The sequence below is a fragment of the Hesperophylax consimilis genome, chromosome 1 (assembly GCF_061612785.1).
Source record: "Hesperophylax consimilis isolate HC1 chromosome 1, BYU_Hcon_1.0, whole genome shotgun sequence".
Taxonomy (NCBI): domain Eukaryota; kingdom Metazoa; phylum Arthropoda; class Insecta; order Trichoptera; family Limnephilidae; genus Hesperophylax; species Hesperophylax consimilis.
In genome coordinates this window covers 12,551,520-12,574,233 of record NC_142836.1, presented here as the reverse complement: position 1 = coordinate 12,574,233, position 22,714 = coordinate 12,551,520, and the positions used below count along the sequence as shown (strand labels likewise).

The 22,714-nt window shown below is 34.2% G+C and overlaps 1 protein-coding gene across 1 annotated transcript in view; it reads right to left on the bottom strand.

Annotated features, from left to right (window-relative positions):
- Positions 1-8,319: 8,319 nt before the first annotated feature.
- bowl (brother of odd with entrails limited) overlaps positions 8,320-22,714 on the bottom strand; it is a 72,946-nt gene continuing 58,551 nt past the window's right edge. Inside the window, exon 3 of the mRNA XM_089648948.1 lies at positions 8,320-11,089. Within this exon, the coding sequence (XP_089505074.1) occupies positions 9,697-11,089 (1,393 nt within the window). The 3' untranslated portion in view covers positions 8,320-9,696. The remainder of the gene's footprint in view (positions 11,090-22,714) is intronic.

Genomic DNA, 22,714 nt, shown 5'->3' with positions numbered 1-22,714 from the left:
ATTTATTAATTTTATATATAAATTTTATATTCGAAATCGGCGTTTGTTGACCGGTATGAACAATTATTTTTTTAAATCACAATGTTAAAAAACAAAACAATAACGCCACTTTTATTTGCTACACTTAATGCCGACCATTTTTTGCTACAATGGTAGCTTCTTCAGGGCAATAACTTTACTTAAATCTATATATGTAATATATGTGACCGATATATTAAGCTTTCAAATGGAGTTGCAAAAAAATGCCAGTGGAGTAGGTAGAGGAATGGGAAGAGAGTGCTGTTTGTCAATGAAATTATTATGTCACATCAAAAAGTTTCTACTTCAAACGAAGAAAAATTATATTTTTCACTGGAGTTCCTAATTATATACATTATCTATCTATATTGGAGACTATAAATAAAATGCTTAAAAATGTTTTTTTTTTTTTAACATTATTTCTGGCTTTCACCCTTCAAGGGTGTTCTTGGCCATCATTTAAAATTATTGAGAAATGAAAGGTGAATTTAAATATTAATTTTATTTAAATGGGCAAATTTCAAAATTATAATGAAAATTGGAGTCGAGTTCAGACTTAGAAGAGATGAGATGTTGAATGGAGGGGAGGCAATTTTAGATAAGGCTTGATAGAAGAGAGGATATTTGTTTAGAGAGGGACAGCCAAAAAATATGTGATCTAAAGTTCCCACTTCTAGACCACAGAATGTACAATCTGAGGAGTCAACGACGTGAATTTTAAAAAGATGGGAAGGAACGGAACAATGTCCGATCCTCATTCGAATGAGTGAAGAAATTTCTTTTTTTGAAAAATGAGGGAATTGCTGAAACCACGGTTTTGATGGAATAGTCCTTTGTATTGAGGCATAGCAGGCTCCCTTGGATTGACTAGCAATGTGCCAATACTCAGACCAAACATTGCGGGATCTATCTTTGATGTTGGAAAAAATGTCAGATAGGGGAATGTGGTTTACGAGGGTAACAACAGGGTTGGACGCTCCTTGTTTTGCCAAGGCATCCGCAATATCATTACCCATGATACCAACATGTCCAGGAATCCAAATCAGAGTTACAGTTTTACCAGAGCTTTGAATGGAGGCTATCATCTCTCGAATAAGGCATACAAAGTGATCATCAGGATGAAGAAGAGGACTGGATTTAAGTTTTTGGAGGGAACTGAGAGAGTCAGAGAGAACGAGGGAATGTTCGAAATTATTTTTGATTATATATTTGAGAGATTCTATTATTGCAATGCACTCGGCTGAAAATATTGAAAATTGATTTGAAATTGAATGAAATATTCTGTCATTAGAATTATTGTGGTAAACGTTAATGAGATTTAGATCCATCAGTAAATAAAAGAGAAAAGTTGGGCCATTTAGATGAAATAATGTCATTGAAAATATTATTGACAGTTCGGGCCGGGAGATTGGAATGACTTTTAAGGATTCCGATCCCTTCAAATATTGTTGGGGATAGGGTGACGTGACTATATTTTAATTTGTATAAGGGAAGTAGATCATTTTGGATGATGTGAAGCTCTGAGAGAGACTTAAAATTTTTACAGATGTCAGGATGAGGTTTAGTTGAAGCTCTGATTGTAGATGAATGGATTGAGTCAATGAACAACGAGACGCTGGGGATAACCTGATGACATTTAGAATTTAAACATTTAAGAACAAATTTGTCAGCAAATAGTTGACGCCTTAAATAAAGAGGAGGATCAGAACATTCTACTTGAAGGGAATGGATGGGTGACGATTGCATCGCTCTAGTTATAATTCGCAAAGATTTAGATTGAATTTTGTCTAATTTATCAAGTACATTTTTTGAGGCAGTACTAAAAAGTGGGCAGGCATAATCGAGATGGCTTCGAATAAGTGCGTTGTAAAGCAACTTAATGAAAGTAGGGTGAGCTCCCCACCAAACGACAGATAATGATCTGATGATATTTAATTTTTTTTCGCATTTAGTAACTAAATTATTAATATGGGAAGACCATTTAAGTTTCCTATCAAATGTTACTCCCAAAAATTTTACTTCAGAAGCGTTGGGGATTGGAGAATTTTTAAATAAAATTTGAACGGGGGGGTTTTTATGGCGGTTTGAGAAGGTGACACACTGAGTCTTTTGGATTGAAAGTTCAAAACCATTTAAGGTGAGCCATGTGCAAAGGGCATCCATGGCTTCGTTAAGATATTTGACGGCGAGAGGGATGATTTTGGATGATAAGAAGAAAGCTATGTCATCTGCGAACTCAATAACTTTTACTTGTGGGGGAATAGTGACATGCATATCATATGTGTATATATTATACAGTAAGGGGGACAATACATCGCCTTGTGGTAAACCCTTCCAAACAGACCTACTTTGAGGAGAAATATCTGGAATTCAATGAAAATTTTTCTATCTAGAAATAGATTAATAATAGATTGGACAAACATGGGGGGAAGGCCAAGGCCTAGAAGTTTTCAGGATTGGGATGGAAACATCGTCAAAGGCGCCTTCTATATCTATAAAGACGGCTAGACAAACTTCCTGTTTAGAAATTGATAAATTAATATCAGTGCTGATGATGGCAAGGTTATCTTGAGTGGATTTTTTTTTCTTAAATCCAAATTGAGATGGAGAGAGAAGCTGTTTACTCTCGACAAAAAATTCTAATCGGTTTTTAATTAATTTTTCATAAAGTTTACTGAGGGTGGATGAAAGAGCGATTGGCCTGTAGTTGGATCCAGAATTTGGTGATTTGTTTGTTTTTAAAATAGGGATGATTATTTGAGAACTCCAGTCATCAGGCATTATACCAGTCTGGAAGATTTTGTTTAAGATGCTTAAGAAGTAGTTTAGAACATTATCATTACTATTTTTGATTATGCTGTAGGGTATACCATCTCTGCCTGGAGATGAGTCCTTGACTATTGATAAACAATTTTTTAGCTCAATTAAGGTGAATGGAGAGTCTAGCCAATGATTAGACATAGGAGTATTATAGATTGGCGTTATTTCATCTAAGTTAGGTACAGAAGGGGGGGCAATTTTGTCCAAGAATTCATCTATCCATTTAGAATGAGACGCTCGAGGAGATGATGAACTGAAGGAGGATCGAAATCTTAGGATCATAGACCAAACTTCCGAAATTGGAGTGTTCGGAGATACTGAACTGCAGAAGTTGTACCACCCAGATCTTTTTTTTGACCTCAATACCCTTTTGGCATTGGATTCAGCGTTTTTGTATATAAGATAGTTCTCCATAGTCATATTGTAACGATAGGAAAGAGATTTAGCTTTCCGAATTCTAACTACTTTGGAACATTTCTCATCCCACCAGGGAGTTGGAGGGAGTTTTTTTAAAAGAGATTTAGTTTTAGGGGGAGGATTTGATTTCTTTATTGCAGTTATGAGCATTGATTTGAAGTTATTATAGTCATCTTTGACGGAAAATATATCGGTGGCGGGTAAATTTAGTAGGAACTTGTCCATATGAGAGTTAAATTCATCCCATTTGGTGTGTTTCGTTTTAATCTTTGTCGAAATATGTGACTTGTCCGATTGGAAAGAAGTTTGATAAGTAATGGTGATCGGGAAATGATCACTGGAGCAAGGGTCGGGGGACACCACCCTCCTAGATCCTAGTAAGAGATCCGTCATTCAAAAGGAAAAGGTTGGATTGATCTAGGAAATCCATCACACTTCGACCATCTCGGTCGGAGAAAGCAGAACCCCAGATGGGGGAATGGGCATTAAAATCACCTAATATAAAGAAAGGAGGGCTTAGTTGACTTACAATTTGCAACCAAATTTGTTTATTGAAGTGGGCTGTTGGGGGAAGATAGACTGAAATAAAGGATGTGTCCTTTATTTTAGCTGCAACCATTTGGAAGTCAGCATTGGGGGGTTTGATATTATTTATTGGGGAAAATGATATGGATTTCTTAATAAAAAGGACAGCACCGCCGCCCGAACCTTCCGGGCGGTCGTCGCGGAGACAGGAATACCCTCCCACATTAAAGTGGGTGGATGGAGTAAACCAAGTCTCCGAGATAGCAGCCAAAGAAATAAAGTTGGAATTTAATAGGTTAAGGAGATCAGATTTGTTAGAAATAGCACTTCGGCTATTCCACTGAAGTATTTTGAAATCTTGAAGAGTCATTTTGAATAAATGATTTTAATGTGGAAATAATAGTAGCAGCGTTGGACGGTAGATTAGTTTGAGATGAAATAAGGTCAATTAGAAGCATAATGAGAGTTTGGATAAATGAAGAATTGTCTTGGGAGAGTTTTTCAGAAAGTTTTAGAGAGTTCATTGAGGACGGATTATAATTATTTGCACAACCATTTGTGGCATTTGAAAGAGATGAACCATTGGGATTTAAGAGCAGTGAGTTGTGTTGTTGCTGATCGTATCCAGGAGCCGGTTTAGAGATAGCGTTTTTGTATGTGAATTTAGTTGAACGAGAAGAAGTTGTTGTAGAAGAGGGTAGAGGGTTGGATGAGGAGTTGCTGGATAAAGCCTCAGCAAATGATTTTTTGACAGGCGGGAATAGTTTAGAAGCCTGCAGAAAAGACAAGTTCTGAGAGGCCATAGAAATTTTAATATTTTTTTGGCGAGATTGTTCTGGGCAAGAAGTGTTAATAGCTGTATGTGAGCCTGAGCAGTTAAAACATTTGGGTGAGAAGGAAGAAGGACATTGGTCAGCTGCGTGGTTTTTTCCACATTTAAAACATCTGGGTTGAGATCTGCATGCAGTTTTGGTATGACCAAAACGGCAGCAATTGAAACATTGAGTCGTGGGATAAGTATACATTTCAACTGGTAATAAGTTTAAGAATAAATATATATGGAAGGGAAGAGATTGACCTTCAAAGGTGATAACTACAGATTGGGAGGGCTTCCAGGAAGTTATACCCTCAGAGGAGTCCTTGTAATTTAGCCTCCTGGATTTTATGGGATTGCCAATGTGTTGGGGGGTTGAAAGTGAAGACAGAATTTCTTCGATGGACAGATCGGTCGAGATACCTCTGACCAGGCCCATGCGAGTGACATTGAAAGTAGGGATATATGCCTTGAACTTTGAATTAGATGAAATGAAGATATTTTTGATGAAACTGTTGGCAGCTGACCTGAGAGGAATTCGACGGAGATTCGGAAGCGACCCTCGGCTTTTACACCTCCAGGCTTGATTGAAAGATTCTTGCTATTTGATAGGAATTTGCCAAATTCAAGAGGGTGGATGGTTTTTCCTTACTCAGTTTTTTGGGCGTATACTATGAATGGGCCACGGGAATGAGGAGAATAAAAGTTTGTTGGAGTAAGTTGAGAAAGTGCTGGTGGGGACTGTGAAGTCGAAGAAGAGTCAAGTTTTATTCGGAAGAAGGAGTAAATTTCCTTTTTTTGGTAGAAGTCAAAATGACAGAATCACTGTCAGAAATTTCTCCATTTTCCCCGTCTGGGGGGTCTGGAGAGGGATCTGGGGGCTTTGTAGGGGGTCCAGGAGGGAAATCTTCCTCCATTATTCACAACAGTAAACAACTACAATAATAGTATGGAAAATGACAGAAGTAAAAAAAGTTTATAAATATCTGGAAATCAGCAGCGAAAAGTGACTCCTGGAAGATCAGGAGGGAGAAGAAACCTCAAGGCACAACACACTACACTTTTTTTTGCCAGAAAACAAAAAAGAATGGTAAAAATTTAATTTTAGATAGAGAAAAACAAAACAACTGATGACAGCCAAATGTTATTGTTGCAAATCCTTAAAAATGTTCTTTATTCAAAAAGTTACGATTATTATTACCTCGTTTATTGGTTTTCAGTTTAATGATTTTACATTAGCTCTCTATATATATACATTGCTGATTAGCGAATTCATTATGTTTTGATAATTTATTTTTAATGTTTTTCTTTTAGTTATATGAATGTATTTAGAATTACTAACAACTTATTTTTACGACATATAGGCACACTTTACACTACATTTAAAACTTATTATTTATAGCATTTAGGCAGAATCCAATAAAAGCTGCAAGGCTTTTAGCTTCACTGACGTCCGTCGGTAGTTCATTGAATATCTTGAATTCTTCAAAATAGAAATTAGTTTGGGTTCCCGAAAAATTGGTTTTCGGAAGTCAAACATCTCCACAGTTTCTAGTGGTATAGCTATGTATTTGGAAACTAAAATTTACATTCTAAAACATATTTTTTGGGAGCATCTTTTTTTTGGCTTAAATATTAAGGTATTGTAAATTATAATCTGGCTCACACTTAACATTCTTAGATTTAAAGTTGTTGTTTAAAACCTACTACAATTCAATACTGCTCGCATGCCTCTTTTTTGAATTATTACCATTTTTTTAAATTTATGTTTGATTGCACAAGAAAAAGACACCAGAGCAGTAATTTAATTATAAACTAATATACTTCTATTAACATCTAATTTATTTCTTATTCTTTTTTTTTAAATAACATGTTTTGCCATTTTCTTAGCTAATAATTCAAACTTAGGGTTAAATTTGAGTTGATTGTCTATTATACTGCCCAAGCATTTGTTTTCCTGTACTTCCTCTAATCGTTCGTTGTTTATGATAATTTTATTAAGTCGGTTGAATTTTTTACGTATTACCAAAATTTTTAATTACTTATTATATAACTTTTTATTACATTTACTTTTAATTTGTTTACCTTTTGACACATTTATATATAATCCAGATTGTACTGTATTTTGAGCATATCTTCTTTAAAAAAATGTTATATATAGTTTAAAATAAACAGTATTTTAAGCACTGAACTATATCGTTGATATATAATATAAATAGTAATGGCCCAAATACAGAACCTTGTGGTACTCCTAGGTTCACTGGCTGCTCCTCCAATATAGCGTCTCCAAGCATGGATTTTTGTTTTTTTTATTTTTCAGGTAGTTCTTAAACTATTCTAGTTCTTTACCAACTATTACCGTATCTGTTAATTTGGATATTAATATGTTCCTTTCTATTGTTTCAAAAGCACGTCTGAAATCAAGAAACACTGCTATTGTACCCTTCTTTTGGTCGATGCATATTTACTTCAATTCTTTTCTTATAAAATCAACGCTTTCCCCCTTTATAAAATTTAATTTTAAACAACTAATAAGCAAACATTTACCATACATTATTGGTTGTTTATCTGTTCTGTTAAACTCCTTTATTAGTAAGGCACGTAATTTTCTGATCTAGTTGAATGGTGGCTTTAAACAAATTGTGCCCAAAATACTTACCGTCCATACAAATAATGATCAAACATTATGTTGTTCACTCATTACTCACAAATTTTAATTTGTACGGGGATCCCCGCGTACTTAGAGTTAGTTACGCAATGCACCAATGTGTTGAAATATTTTTTTTTGGTTGAGTCCGGAATTCTGCTTATTAATTTACCGAAAATGAATTATTTTAAGTTATTCAACCGCGACATTGGTGACGGATTCCTTATTGAATTACTTAAAAAATCAAAAAGAAATACGGGGAAAAAGAATTGAATATTTGAACTTTGTACAGTCGGGAATCGAACCCTGTGTTACCGCTCAAGATTACCGCTATACGACAGTGGTAGTCTTAAACAAAACATGTCGTATTATTTTTTTATTTTTTATATATTCAATAATATTGTTATTGGGTTTATAAAAACAGTTTATTTTTAAACAAGTTCTGCTGTGTAATTATTATTACGAGTGACAGCTGTTTCGCCCTTTGAAGGCATTATCAAACAGTTTTATAATGCCTTCAGAGGGCGAAACAGCTGTCACGCGTAATAATAATTACACAGCAGAACTTGTTTAAAAATAAACTGTTTTTATAAACCCAATAACAATATTATTGAATATATAAGAAATAAAAAATAAAATGGAGTTCTACAAATTAAACTTAATAACAATAAATAAATAGTATGTCGTATTATTGATTGGTTTATCTTCTTCTTCGTTTCGCTACCATCAGGTTATTATTTAGACTGCAGACTGCAGCCAGGGTCTCTTCAGCGGAACTGAACTGAGACAGCCACGTTGGTATGATTTTGATGTTATATGGTTAGATGTCTTCCTTTGCTTCTCATTGGTTTTCAAAGATAGGAAAAAAATAAATGTTGGTATTATTCAAAACAAATTTATTTGTCAAAATTGCTCTACAACATAATTTTTGTATTGTCATACACTTTTAAATAGTTTTATTTATAAAAAAATGTCTTAATCAAAGTACAACGAAATGGGATGAAAAAATAACATCGAATAGTTTTTAATTATAAATTATGGAGTTCTTTGAAACACCATTATGCACAATATTATAGGTAAGTAAACCGCTTATTATTCGAAATATTATTTTCGCAATTCATCTTTAAGTAATAAATAGCAAAAGAGAATATGTAATACGAAAGTAAATTTTTTTAAATTACTATTATTTTATGTTTCAGAGAAGCGTTCATATTTTTCCGGTGAGTTGACATATATTTAAAATGAAATCATGGCTTAAAATAATGAATTAATAAATTACCAGAGAAAGAGACAAATTGAAATATGTATTACAATCATAAAATAAAATTATCAAAATATTGATTACTATGTACATGCACCTACTAGTTGTGTATTAATATGTACATGTACCTACTATTTCTGTCTTAATATGTACATGTACCTACTAGTTGTGTATTATCAAATGTAACATCATTTTCCTCTGTACAAAACGTGTATTGCGTTATATTATTTTTATTACAACAAAGAATTCCAATCAAATCTTGGCCTTGACAGGTCTCATAAAAATGAAACAATGAGAATTTCAATAAATCCAATGGTTTTAAAAGTAGTATATAACATTTTAAGGCACTTTTTAATAGGAATTTATAGGGTTCAATTAGAACACCTTCCTACAGATTAATTAGCATTTTAAATAATGTAGATATTTTTGTACGTTTCATTTATGGTTTAAAATATTGCTTAAATTTCAGATATTATTAAAAATAATATTTCTTAACATAATCTAAGAATACATAAAAGTACGAAAAAGTTCCAGTAATTTATTACTGATATCAATCTACCGATTCAACACTTAAATATCTGAGAATCAAAACCGTGAAATCACGTTAAGGAACACTTAGCAAATAAAAAAATAAAAATATTATAATGTTATTTCGTAACATTAATCTAGATAAAATCTATATAAATAAAATAACTACTATGTTCTTCCTCGGAATGAAAAAACAATTAAATATTTACAAAATAAGTCAAATAGGTGAATGATCACTTTTTTATCTAATTTAAAATAGCATATTTGTACACTGAGATCGTCGAAATTCTTGAACGTTTACAAAAATAAATGTTTTCAATATCTCCAATTTAAAATCATTATTATTATTGCGTAAAATGTGATAAATAAGTGAAATCGTTAAAAAAACATGTAAAGGTCAAATAAATCTTAGAAAAAGAAAACATCTCTTCGAAAATACACTTTTTACAAAGGAGCTAAAAACAGAAACACGACGGAGAAACTTTTCAACAGAAATGGATTTAACAATAATTCAAAACACTTATTAGAAATAAAGATGCTTGATTTAAAACTGAATTTACATTTATAATATTGTTGAGAATTCACTTGTTGCGTACTGCTTAAATAAAATCAGTCTTTCAAACAGCCAGTTAAGTACACTTTATAAGTTAACAGTTATTTTAACGATCAACGTCGCATAATGTCTTCGATGCTAAAACCTTTTTTCTGGGGTGGGTTTCCGTTTTGCCTCGGGAGAGTTGGAGGTTGTATTCCAACCATATTCTGAAGTCCCAAACTAATGGAATTTGATAAAACTGCGCTTGTCGAAGGTGTTTCTCGAGATGGAGTTTCAGGTCTTGGATTAACCGATTTTGAAGGGGCTAGGCCCATTGTGCTCATATCTTTTGGATGTAAATGCTTGATGATTAAATCTTGGGCAACCATCGGCGGATGATGAGACGGTGGTATCCCCATCGGTGGAGGGAGCCGCGATGAGGAAGTTGGCAACAATAAATGGTTATCGGGAGGCTTCATCAGACCTTGCGGGGGCGGCGGAATGGGTCCTATTTTATGAGAAGGATGTAAACCCAGAATAGGGGGGTGAACACCTAAACTAGGCGGACCCATGTGTATATTGCTTCTGGGTAAACTCAAATTTGTAGGTCCGGGAGACGGCGGACGACCTCTGTACTCCCCTGAAGTGGAAGGTCTTCCTAGATCTGATATATCTGGAGGAAGTGGACGCTTTCTAAATGTTCCAAGGTACATGCTTGGACCTCCCTGTATTATAGAGGCGCCTGGTGGATTCGGAGCTTTGATGACTTGTTCTGACGGAGGAGCATGGTGCAAGTCTCTTCGGATTTGTAACTGCGGATGGCGTATGGGACTTTCATTATTATTCTCAGGATGTCGAAGCACCTTTTCCGTAGAACATTCAGGATGGTTATATCTTTGTTTATCTGGCATTAGATCGGAGGGTGTGTAAAATCTATTTTTATCTTGGAAATAGTACTCATGATGCGGTCGCATGGTGTAAGGGCTAGCGGTACTTCTGGGTTCATTATGATGACACTCGGTCCTTTCCGGTGTCGGAGAAGCTCTTCTTATATGCACGGGGGGAGGAGGCGGCGGAATGTACTCTTCAACTCTTGCCCTGGTTATGCTTTCATTAGAAGGAGATCTGGGTCGTCTTACTGGAGAGTGATCGGGAGATGTAAGATCGTCGGGATCATCATCGTAAATGGGGTCATGTAAGGGAGATAGCGGTCGGTCTTCCTCGCCTACGTCAAGTACTTCTGGGGGGACGTCTCCTACTGCGTGAGTCAAGGCGTGCCGTCTCAAATCACAGTTCCTTCTGAACACCTTTCCGCAAGAGTTGCATTCGTATGGTTTGTGATCGGTGTGGGTAAGGAGATGGGTCTTGAGATTGGAGCGCTGGTTGAAGCTGCGACTGCAGACGGGGCACTTGTGGGGAGACTCCTCCATGTGCAGGATCTTGTGCACCGCCAGCGTGCGCGATTGGCAAAAGCCCTTTCCGCATTCTGTGCACTTGAATGGCTTCTCCTTGGAGTGGATATATCTGTAACAAACAAACATCAACATTAAAAATAATTTTGTAAAAATACAAAACTATCACAATAATATTTACGTGTTATTTTCCAATATCGTTCTAAGAAATTGCAAAAAAGTAATACTAGTAAACAAAAAAATCCTTGAATATTCAATTGCTAGTAAACACCTCTTGGTAAATTTCTCGCAAGAACGATATACCACACGGTTTTTTCCGCAATAATTATTTAGTGATGTTGAAAAAGTTGTCTGCACGCGAAGCTAAGATAGCGATCAGTCAGCTTTAGAGTCGGATCAACCTGTGGCCAACTGGAAGTATAAGGAGATTTCATTAGATGAATGCTGAAGATATCCCATACTGATAGCGGATATTCTGCATATCTTTGAAGATAAAAGTCTGGAATGGTATCCCAAAGATGACCAAGTACCAATTCCCCGGGTAATATATGTTAAAAGACTTTTTTAAAGGAAAAAAAAACTGCACTAAATCTGCCAAAAGCATACTTACATATCGGATAAAATTAGTTAATGTGCTATTGAGATGTTTAAAATGAAAGGTTCATTTATTGAATAGTCTTAAACTTTTTGCGTTTTCTCATCACAACTTCAGCTAATTGAATAAAAAGGTTGTTGAGAAGGTTATCTGGTAAAATGTTAATATAATTATAGAGTTCGTATTCTAGTCGACTTAATGATTGCAAAAAGTGTGTGAAGTTCTAAAAAAACTCATGCATCATTAGCGATATAACTCGATATACGTTCTGGCGGGTTATTAAGTCATGTAGGTAGGTATATCTTTTCATTATGTTTGGTTATGCTTCGGTTTGTAGTATGATGAGCGTTCCTTCATTTAGGTTAAATACCAAATTTATTATTCTAAGCTTCTAATGACCTATACTGGTTTACAAGAAAATACAAAATGTCTCTGCTAAATATGGAAATATTTGTTATGTCATTAATAATATGTCAATATGCTTTATCTGCGAAACAACTTTACAGAAGAGCAAAAGTTGTGTATTGAAATTAATTTTGCTGGACATTTAAGTTATTAATTTTTTTTTTAAAACGTATCAAGTATTTTTAATCACCACCATCATTATATTTTCGCAATATACTATTGTTGTATTGTTATATTATTACAAGAAGATATTATTATACTTGTATGTTTATTATTATTTTTGAACTTTTTGTTATTATTTACACATTTTATACATAAATATTAAGAATTAAAATATGCAGATCGTTCTTGAAGCTAATTACAAAAGGGGTACTTTTTAACAAAACTGCCCAACTCGATAGATAAAACAGTTCTCGTTTTCAAAATGGGGAGTGGAGCCATTTTAGTTAATAAGGTAGATAAAGAAATTATGATAATTTTGAAATACAAAAAACTTAAATAGCATGCAAGTAAACCTAAATAATGAACTTAAATAAGGTAATGGTTAGTAAATTATATCAACAAAACAGAAACATTAAAATAAAAGTAAGAATATGAGGATAGTAACAAGTTGGTTTTAAAATTGATATTAGCAATACGAGACCTGACAATATTATAAGTAGTAGATATATAATAAAATAAGATAACTATATAATACATAATATAAAGTTTTGCGATAACATATTACATAACTTTTTGTAAGCTCGTAGATGTATGTAACAGTAAACACTTGCGTATAAAATTTTAGGTAAGTACCTAACATTTGCAGAATTTTCTTGGTAACAAGATAAATATCAAAATAAATTTACCACCCATTGCCGTCACGATATCTAGAATAAAACCTCATCAGATGTAAAAAGAAAATGGTTATCGTATTGCGATCTATAAAACTTCTGCGATATTTAAAAAATGAAAGGTTGCGAATTCAGTTCACTTAATTAGAATCAAGATCGGGTTTGCAGTTAATGCAGCAGCATGACAAGGATACATTAGATGTGCATTGCTTGATAAGGAAATTATGCACCAGAAGCCGGTGATCGTAAAGCGCATCCTATAAAGGATACCAAAAGAGACTATCAGTTGCAGAAGTAATTAAAGTGAGTCGTAAATGAAGGACCAGTAATTTATTTAAATTAAAATGCAATTTATAATTGCCCAGCTTTGCTACTCGGCGTCATAAAAATAAAGTGAGGTGGACTCATATAATCACGGTGTTGTTTTAATGACGAATTAATTAAGATTATGGTTTGGAAAGAGCGGAGTTCAATGTTTTGCGGGAATCGCACTTAAATATTTGAATAAATCTTATGACATTCTTAACTGTTCTGAAGACAAGCAAATTTATATAATCAATAGAGTTGAACATATTTTTTTCTGTATGTAAATTTATTTTTCTAAATGCAATTGAATAAACGGATTTCTAATAAAAAATACATAATTTTATATAATTCTCTACTAACACATTTTTCTAGTTAGTTTCTAGTAGGATGTTAGTGACCACAAAAAGAAAGACTTCATACCTATAGACCAAATTCCTCAGTTTAAGGTACATTTTAAATTCCTTCAATATTGTGGAATAAGACAACTCGTGACATTTTAATGGTGTATGTTTTTGTGTGATCTCGGTAAACGTAGGCAGGATGGTATTCAAAGCCTTGTTTTTACTGTAATTTCTGTGTAATTAAACAAAAAAGGTTGATATCTAATAAAAACGAAGTAACTAACCTACAGAATTAAGAGTACAGGGTGGCAAGTGTCCGCCGTGTCATAATTCAACTGGCGTGTTAACGAAATCAGTATTTAAACGAAATGACCAGTTATTTACAAGTTATTTTGACAGTCTAAAAGGCACTTTGTTAGTGGTGTGTAGCGGGATCAGGCCTGGGTTCGAGTTCACTTCCCCACCAAACACGCGTGACAAACGCTTCACCTCGTTTAGGTAGTCAAATAACGCGTCCGCCCTAATGGAACTGGTTTGCTTGCTTCGTTAGAAACCACGTCACGCCTTGCGACCCATCTCTTGCCTCGTCCATACCCATTTTCTGTCCCACACTATTAAAAAGAAGGTTTCGATGAGCGATAAGGCGGTCGGGAGAGCGGGAGATCGAAGAGACGCACTGAACAGCTTCCAATAAGATTTATGGAACGGGATCGTTAATACGTCTTTGTCACATGATTCAGGTGCTCTCAATTGACATTTTCTGACTTAAGTATAAATTAATATCAGTGATCAAATAAACAGCAACCCACAAGAAGTTTTGTGATACCATTAAATTGTTTGAAGTATTAGGATTAGGTCTATTAAAAAGGGAACTATTTGTGGTAATTTATCAATATCAAAAAACATCTAATAAAACTTTTTTTGGCGTTTAAATTATAGCCATTATTGGATATTGCAGCATTTCTTTCTATACATTCTTGATCAGTTTTCCACTTCTTTATGAAAACTTCAGTGTAACGGTACCACGTCACTACTTCAAGCCAATGCAGCGTGTTTTAATATCGGCTTCCTTGAGGATATGAATGTTCGTCTTTAACTAATATAATAATATGTTTCATTGAAACATACGTAAATGTATGAGATATTGTTGGAAACTGAAAGTTTTAAGGAAAAACAAGTAATAGGAACCATTAATTTATTCAATAAAACCTTCATTTTTATTAACATTTTTTAGAAGTCATGAATATGAAAGTGATTACCATAAGCAGTTAATAACGTCCTTGAAAGCAACGGACGGAATACTGAAGTCGTGATCTCTGCTCGGCACATGGGAGCTCCTAACTAGTAGCAAACAACTTGCAAATTGTAACAAAGTACCTACTAACAAATTGTAACTACCTTCGAACACTGCTATTTTACAATACGAATATTAAATTACCTTGACTATTTCAGTTGCCAGATTTCAACCTCCCATGTAGTTAGGTACTATCTAATAAAGGATTTATGAACATGCTTAGATATACATTTTCGTATCAATTATGATGCTTACGTAACCTATTTTAACGATCGAGGGGAATCAATCAATTCTAAGAAATCTATGCTTCGAAATAAGCTTTCTTCTTCAAAGTCAATGTTATATGAAGTACCATAAGTAATGAGCAATTAGAAATGTTAAGAAATTTGAAATTGTATTATTTTCTGGTTCTCGATTGAGCTGCCCTGTCCGCCTCAGCCGCGACAGTTTGATAACGATCAGGTAGCATTAATTATTCTTACTGTCGGGTAAGAGGTAGATGTGGCATGTGAAGTGGGCTGAGGGGCGCAGGCTATCGGAAACGGCCTGGTAACGCCAACAGGTTGTTCTGTTCTTCTGTTCTGCTACCATTTTATGAAATAATTTCATGCTCTGTTGCGGAATATAATATGTACAATGTTAATAGCCGCTTCCGAGCAATCAACGAGCCACGTTTTCTTGGCGTTAAATCGCATTTATGTATTATGGATGAAGGCAGATCATCTTGAGAAAATGTGAAAGATCACAATATTACAATGCAATTAAGACTTTTCATGTAACGATGAAACCATGTAAGTATGTGAAAACATAACGTATACATTTCACAGAAGATTAAACAGAAATGCTGGTAAATGAAAATTGTATCAAAGTCGCATTTAAAAACATTAAATTGTTTATGGAAGTTACGGAGGATAGGTGCAGATTAAGAAATTTGTCGTTTTTTTCCTACGTATTCAACACTCCGAGTGAGCGACTCTTTATTTTTTTTTGATTTCGAGCGTATAGACGGCTTTTAAATCTCGGGGTAATCATGGGACTTGGACGGCCGGATTCAAATTAAATCATCAATCATAGAGAGGTAAAGATATTCTTAACCGATGGCCGATGGTCGATAAGGCAGGTTTCTTCTGGTTAAAGCCAAGGAACGAGCATTCTAAAGAATGAGATAGAAGATGTGATGACCAACAAAAAAATCTAGGCAAACAGAAATCTGTTTACAGAGGTCTTCTAGTATGGCAATGTAAACACGCGTTCATGCGACGTGGTCTAAAGATGTCAACAGACGGACTAGAGACTGGAGGGTCAGAACTCAAAGATTCAAGAGAAAATATTATTTGTATTATACAATATGTAAATAGGAATTAAATAACGTACTCGAATATTCTATAGAAATTTTCGGAATTCTGTCCCAGCTGGGAGTATTAATAAAACTGGAGAGTTTTTTTACATTCTTTGTTTTTTTGGGTTCATGATATTCTGAGATAAAAACTTATCGCTATTTACAGAAGATGAAGTATGGCCATTTAATATTAGAAAAAAAACGAATTCATGGTAAATATTCGACGGCCTCTGTGGTTGAGGGTTAGGCTATCGACTAGTAAACCTTAGGTTGCGGGTTCACATCCCGGCGAAGAAAGGTACATTTTATTTGATTATTTTGTATTATTTCACTGATTAAAAGTAAAACACACTACATTTGCGGCACGTTTCAGTGTGCAAGTTACTCTCAGTACGCCCTGGTGTAAGACCACCATTCAGAATTGAAACGTTGCTGGAAATGGCTTTGGCCGTGTTTGGTGACCAGATCTGAAAAGCTATGTACTTCCCCACCTTCTTTTTCGCAATCTCCTTCCCCCCATCACTTCAGCCTCACAACATTCCCAAGTGGGGTTGCCATAGTCTCACATGCTCTAGACGGTTGGGAGCAGTTGGGTCTCTTGTTCGGTTTCACGTAAAAATAAAAATAATTTTGAATCTCTGAGCTATCTTTAAGTCAATAATTATAAAGATCACGTTGAGAATTATTTAAATGTGTATTCAAAGATGAACTCATCCCCATTGTAAGAAGACTCCAATATCAAGAACCGACCACGTCAAATTTATAATCACAGAAATTATGCATCCATTTCCAATGTTCGAAATTCCAGAACCTTAATTATCCATTACTATAAAAGGCAAGATACCAATTCTAGTCACATGGGGCAGCGTTAAAAGGTGCTTAATCCGACTTTATTGACGCTCGAAAAAAGTTTATAAAAGCGGACCAGTATTCACACCTTCCCAAAAATAAATTGTACGGGGGATAAGATGGGCGCTTTAATTCGAATTACTTGGTGGAAGCTGTACGGAGAGAGAATGTTTATTTTTTAATTTAATCCCTCTTATCATCATCATTAGTGAAAAAAATAAAGTAACTATTCACGTTTTCCGATACGAAATTTATTTCAATGACTGAATAGTATATCGTTAAGTTAGTTAATTACATTAGTAAATATCTGTTTCGGTATACATGTTTACAAACCCAAAATAATTAATGACGCAATTTTACATGAATAATAAGGCCAGTTAGAGTTATTGCACATTGTTTTTTATTCGTTTTATAAAAGGATTTGTTTAGCTTATCAGTTAACTAAATTATGAAACTTGCATGTTTTTAACCCAGTATCAATGACAAGATCTTTTAATTTTTTCTGACACATGTCGTTTTTTTGTACAAAAATTGTTCAATTTATACCATCTTAGATAATTAGTTTGTAATAGAAAAAGTCATTGAAATTACATAACCTGTGTTCAATGCCCAGATCTGAGTATCCCAGCTTTTCCCAGCTTTTTCCAACTTTTCTCATGTCCATAAAAGAATAAGTACATGAGAAAATTTTCTCTCCCCACTCTTACTTCAGCCTCATAATATTTTTCAAATGAGGTAACAGTTCCACTGACAAGACTCACATGGCTCGGAATACAATAAATTAAAAAAAAAAAACATAATTTAGCCATACGAGTACTAATAACCATGGTGTCTGCAACCGTGCTAAATGACACTATAAAATAATTTTAAAATGTGTTCAGGGTTTTAAGATACGTCATCTGATTTCGACATTATTTGGAGTAAAAAATGTTGGTCTCCTGCGATATTTTTTGTTTAAAAATTTAAATATTGGTTTTTACCTATTGATGTTTTATTTTTTTGTTTATTAAAAAAAAATTAAGTCACCGAAAGTAAAATGTCATCTACAGTTTTTACTTCAAATAACCTCAGGATCGCTGGTTAAAGCCTTAAAAATTCTGTCTTCTCTATATAGGACTCCAATATTATTTTCCGTCTGCCCTACAGGACTGCAATAATAATGGTGGTTATATTCTCACACATATATGTAGTATCATGTTAACATTTTTTTAAATTTAGTTATCCTACTAACTACTACTAACCACGTCCCACGGTACCTGCTACCTATGCAAGAAATATGAAAAATTCAAATTTAAATTGTGTATAGTTAGAATACTATCTTCTCTATAGGTCTACAATATTAATCCTGTCTGCCCTACAGGTCTACAATAATAATAATAGTGTATACAGAACATCCAGAGCGAAGAGCGGAGACTCCGCTTGGTGCGGGAGAGAGTACGGCGCGAGACGCAAGCGGTCGGACCGGTCGCGCTCCGTGGCCAGTGGCAGCGGCGGGTTCAGTGGTAGTTCACTGGTAGTAGGAGCGGCCGCGCTTGATACCGGGTACCAGGCTGCCTCTATACCTGTACCGGTATAGTGTATGAGCACAGTATACTCGTGTATCTGGAGCTGGCAGAGCGGTGGAGCGGGCCGCCCACCCGCACGGAAGTGAACGCGCGGGCGGCGCGCGAGGGCGGACGACGCTACCAACTAAACTTTTGTAACGGTGAATAGAGATAAATGAGGAGTAATGTTTTTGGCTACTGTGATGATAGATAAAAGTAATGCCATTGTTTCGAATGTATTTGGGCATACAATCGATTACTTACCGGTTGCGTGAGTGTCATTTGATTCCATTTTATTAAGTGAACCTATTTATAACTCAAACAAAACAAATGTTTAACATAAACGTACATAAAATGTCACGAAAAAGAAAAAAAATAGAATCCTAAAATTTCTTTTTTTTGCTTTTCAGGTTTTCATGCAGTAACCAAGAAATGAAATTCTGTGATGAAAGTAATGTTATTCGCAATTTAGCATTTTAGTTATTCGTCTTTCGTTATAATAAGAGGATTTAGTAAGTAAATAGTAAACAATAGCTAACATAGGCCCGCAGTTTGCTTTTACCCCGTAGTAGTCCTACAATATACTACTATACAAGAAAGATTGTTTTTGAAATGATTCTAGTTTATACTGTACTTAATATTGTGATTTTTTCAAGTCCTGCCTCTGTATTCGATTGTTTAGTGTTCCGAGTAGGACGAGAGGCTATAGCGGTGAAACAGTACAAACAAAAAACATAAATTTTACTTAGCGACATTCGAGGGGACAAGACGCCGGTAACGGAGGAAAGAGCCTTAGAGTGTCGGAATAAATAGGTAATAATTTAAGGAATTTCCATAGTAATGTACCACTAAATAATATCTTTAAATAACACAGAAGATCAAGAGTTTGGGTACAAAATTATACCACTCACCATATTATTTGAAATTTCGATCTCGACATTGAGAGATGATGTTCTAAAAAAATATTCTAAAATAATTTCTAGTGTTTCAATACACATATTTTTGGTAAGTTGGTAAGTTTTCGTGATTAAAAAAAATAATAACGTTTGCAATTATCTGATCTCAGTAGTGGGCATTCTCGATTTGATTCCAAGTAGAATTTGGTTTCGTTCCCGGATTCATTCGCTTTTAGTTCTTCAGTCTAATTGTTTCATTTAACACTAAACTGTACCAAAAGAAATGTAGGTGATGAGTTGTTTTCATATGCTAAAGTAAAGGAAAGGTAATATAATGAAATCAGAAGCACCCAGAGATAAATACAATTAAATTAAAATTTCTGAATTCCAAAAAGGAAAGAAAATGTGCGTAAAATGAGGTGCTGAGGTACTTCTTGCCGTAACTCTGCAATATACAAGAGAGAGAGAAATACCACATAAAACGGTATGCAATCTGAGACTGCGCGCGCACTTTTATTATATATGGCGTCTCTCGCGAAAGCCTTAATTATAGTAGGTTTATGGACCGCCGGGAAGCAGAATGCCTTGCATTTGACCCGATCAACAGATTGCAAGCAAAAGCTTCCATTTAGTCAACAGGCCCTTAACATCTGGACTACGTTCACCCGCATGAATCAGCATGGAGTGTGCCTTATTTCGTAACTTGCAGTAAGAACAGTACGGGATATTTTCCCGGTTATATCTCTGTGTTTCGCCCGCAGCGTTGCATCCAAAGCTTAATATGTAGTTTATAATGATATTTTAGCTGCATGCATGCGATTTAGTTTATGATAGCAAAATTGCAGAGCAAAATAAATGTGATGCCAATCTTATCAGGAGTAAAGAGATAGCAAAGCTATGTTCAACAACTACCTATCAGTTCGATTGCATACCTAATAATGTTTTAAACTTAATGAGTAAAATAAGATTCCACGGGTACATATAGTATAAGATACTATTGTTTAAGACCTCCAGTAGAGAAAGGTTATTGACTTACTGACAATTTAATATTATTTTTCAATTCAGCGAAATTTGGTCTGTAATAATCTTGAAAGTGCCTTTCGAAACCTAACCATAATTAACTCCGCCCCTAAAAACAACAAAGTAAATCATACCACACTTCATGGGGCGAATTATTTTTATACTTCGAAGAAGAACCAGATGATTAAATTCGATAAAAAATATACCCTCCGTGAGAAACTGGCTTAATGATTCCATTTCCAATTTATCAAATTAAATGCCGGTAATAAGTGCGAAAGCGAATGTGCGTTGATTAATCACAAAGAATCGAGTTTTTTTAAACAAAGTTTTTTGTAAATAATTTGCACGACTCTGTAATTATTATATCCTTCAATTACATGTTTATTAAATAGTCTGATACTACGATTTTGACTTGGTTTGTAGTTCGAACAATATTGATCTGAATGTTGTGTTAATTTATTTCTTCCGTGTCCGTCATTCTGAAATAATATTACGATGATAATAGATGAAACATGATCTGGCATGGATACAAAAAAAATTCTAGTATGCACCTGGCCACCAAACACATGTTGAAAGTCGAAAAAAAACAAATGGCTAAAATACCGCTAAATCTCAATTAATTTTTTTCGCGGTTGGCAGATTATGCGCGAATGAAAACACACAATACTTCTGATATGAGAATAGGGTTTCTTATATTTTAATGGTTATATTTAACCGAAATTTTACCGTTTTTTTAATATTTCAAATGTAAAAACGTTAAAATAACACAGCTGGTATTAATACATCAAATATGTATTACTATTATGCTATTTTCAGAGAGTTTTCACAAAATTGTTGCGTTTAGCATTTAGGTACTCAAAAATTTTTTGAAATTAATCTAAAAACCCAGCAAAACAAGTAATGAGATAAAAAGCATTATTATATTAAACCAACTACAATTTAAGTATCTTCCAAAATTTCAACATGTGATATTTCAATGTCTTTTATCTAAGGGTTGAAAAGTGATTAATATGTCAGAGAGTTATACTTATTTTTTTTTTTTTTCAGTCAGTAGCCTACTTAAATACGGGTCTAGGAGGCATTAGGCTCGGGTATATGGTAGCGCCTAGTAGCCAGGACCAAAGGTAGTCGTAACCAAAAGTTTTTTTTATGGTCAGTTTTAGAATTGCCCCTATTCACTGTGGAATAATTTCAATAACTTATAGGATAATTATAGTTGAAAGTATTTTTAATGAGCAAATGCTTCGATATGATCTTTAACCCTAATTATAGGTGATTAACAAAACAAAAACAAAACTAAACTTTTTACGTACAGTGTTAATTTTAAAATTGACTGTGGGATCTGAATTTGACAAATCGGAAAACAGCTATGGTTACTCGTTAGCTGGATAATCAATTAACTAATGAGGCAAGTCAACTGATATGATTACAATTTTTTACAGGATATTTTTCTAAGTTCGCTCATCTACGGAGCACATTTACAATTAAACGTGAAAAAAATAGCTTAAATTTGCATATCACGAATAATAACTATAATAATGTATTGATGTATCAAAAAACCGTGGATATGGCTGTACAAACACTCCGAAATAATGATCAATATGTTTGAATGTATGTGAAAGCTATTCGTGCGTCGTAGAAGGTTTTATATATTTTTTATAATACACACGTTGGAAGATGATCAGTTCTCTGACAAAGTATGAAATAATTACAGATTAAGGACACGTCCACGAAGCATCATTTTTCATCTCGGCTGACAGAATAGATAGAACCGGACCGGGTGGAAAAAATATCACAAAGCTCGGCCGCGTCAAAAGGTAACAAAAAGCAAAATGAAACAGGTATTAATCAACCGGACTGTGAGACCCGACTTCTTGTCGAGGTAAGAGACTTCTCAAATTATGTATTAGTCTTTCTTTTATGTGAGGAACTCGGATATGTATTTCTAATCTGTATTATATTTTTAATATTAAATCGGCATGCTTCTGCATTTGACTTGTTCTGTTTAATTGTGTTATTATTGATGGATAAGCAAGTTTTTTTGTTTAAAAAATAGTGTCTTATTCTTATTTCATCAAAAAATTGAGAAAACCTTATATCTACGAGTATATAAATTAAAATATAAATGTTCGTTTATTCAAAATTTCAAGCCTCCTAAAGTTCTTCACTGATTGCTTTGAAATTTTGACACAACGATGCATTTGAATACGCGTGTATTCTTATGTATCTGTATTATAAAGATGTCACGAGTAGCAGGTAAAAATATGTTTATTTTAAAAACAGCATGTTGGAGAAACATGCAATTTTTGAAAAAA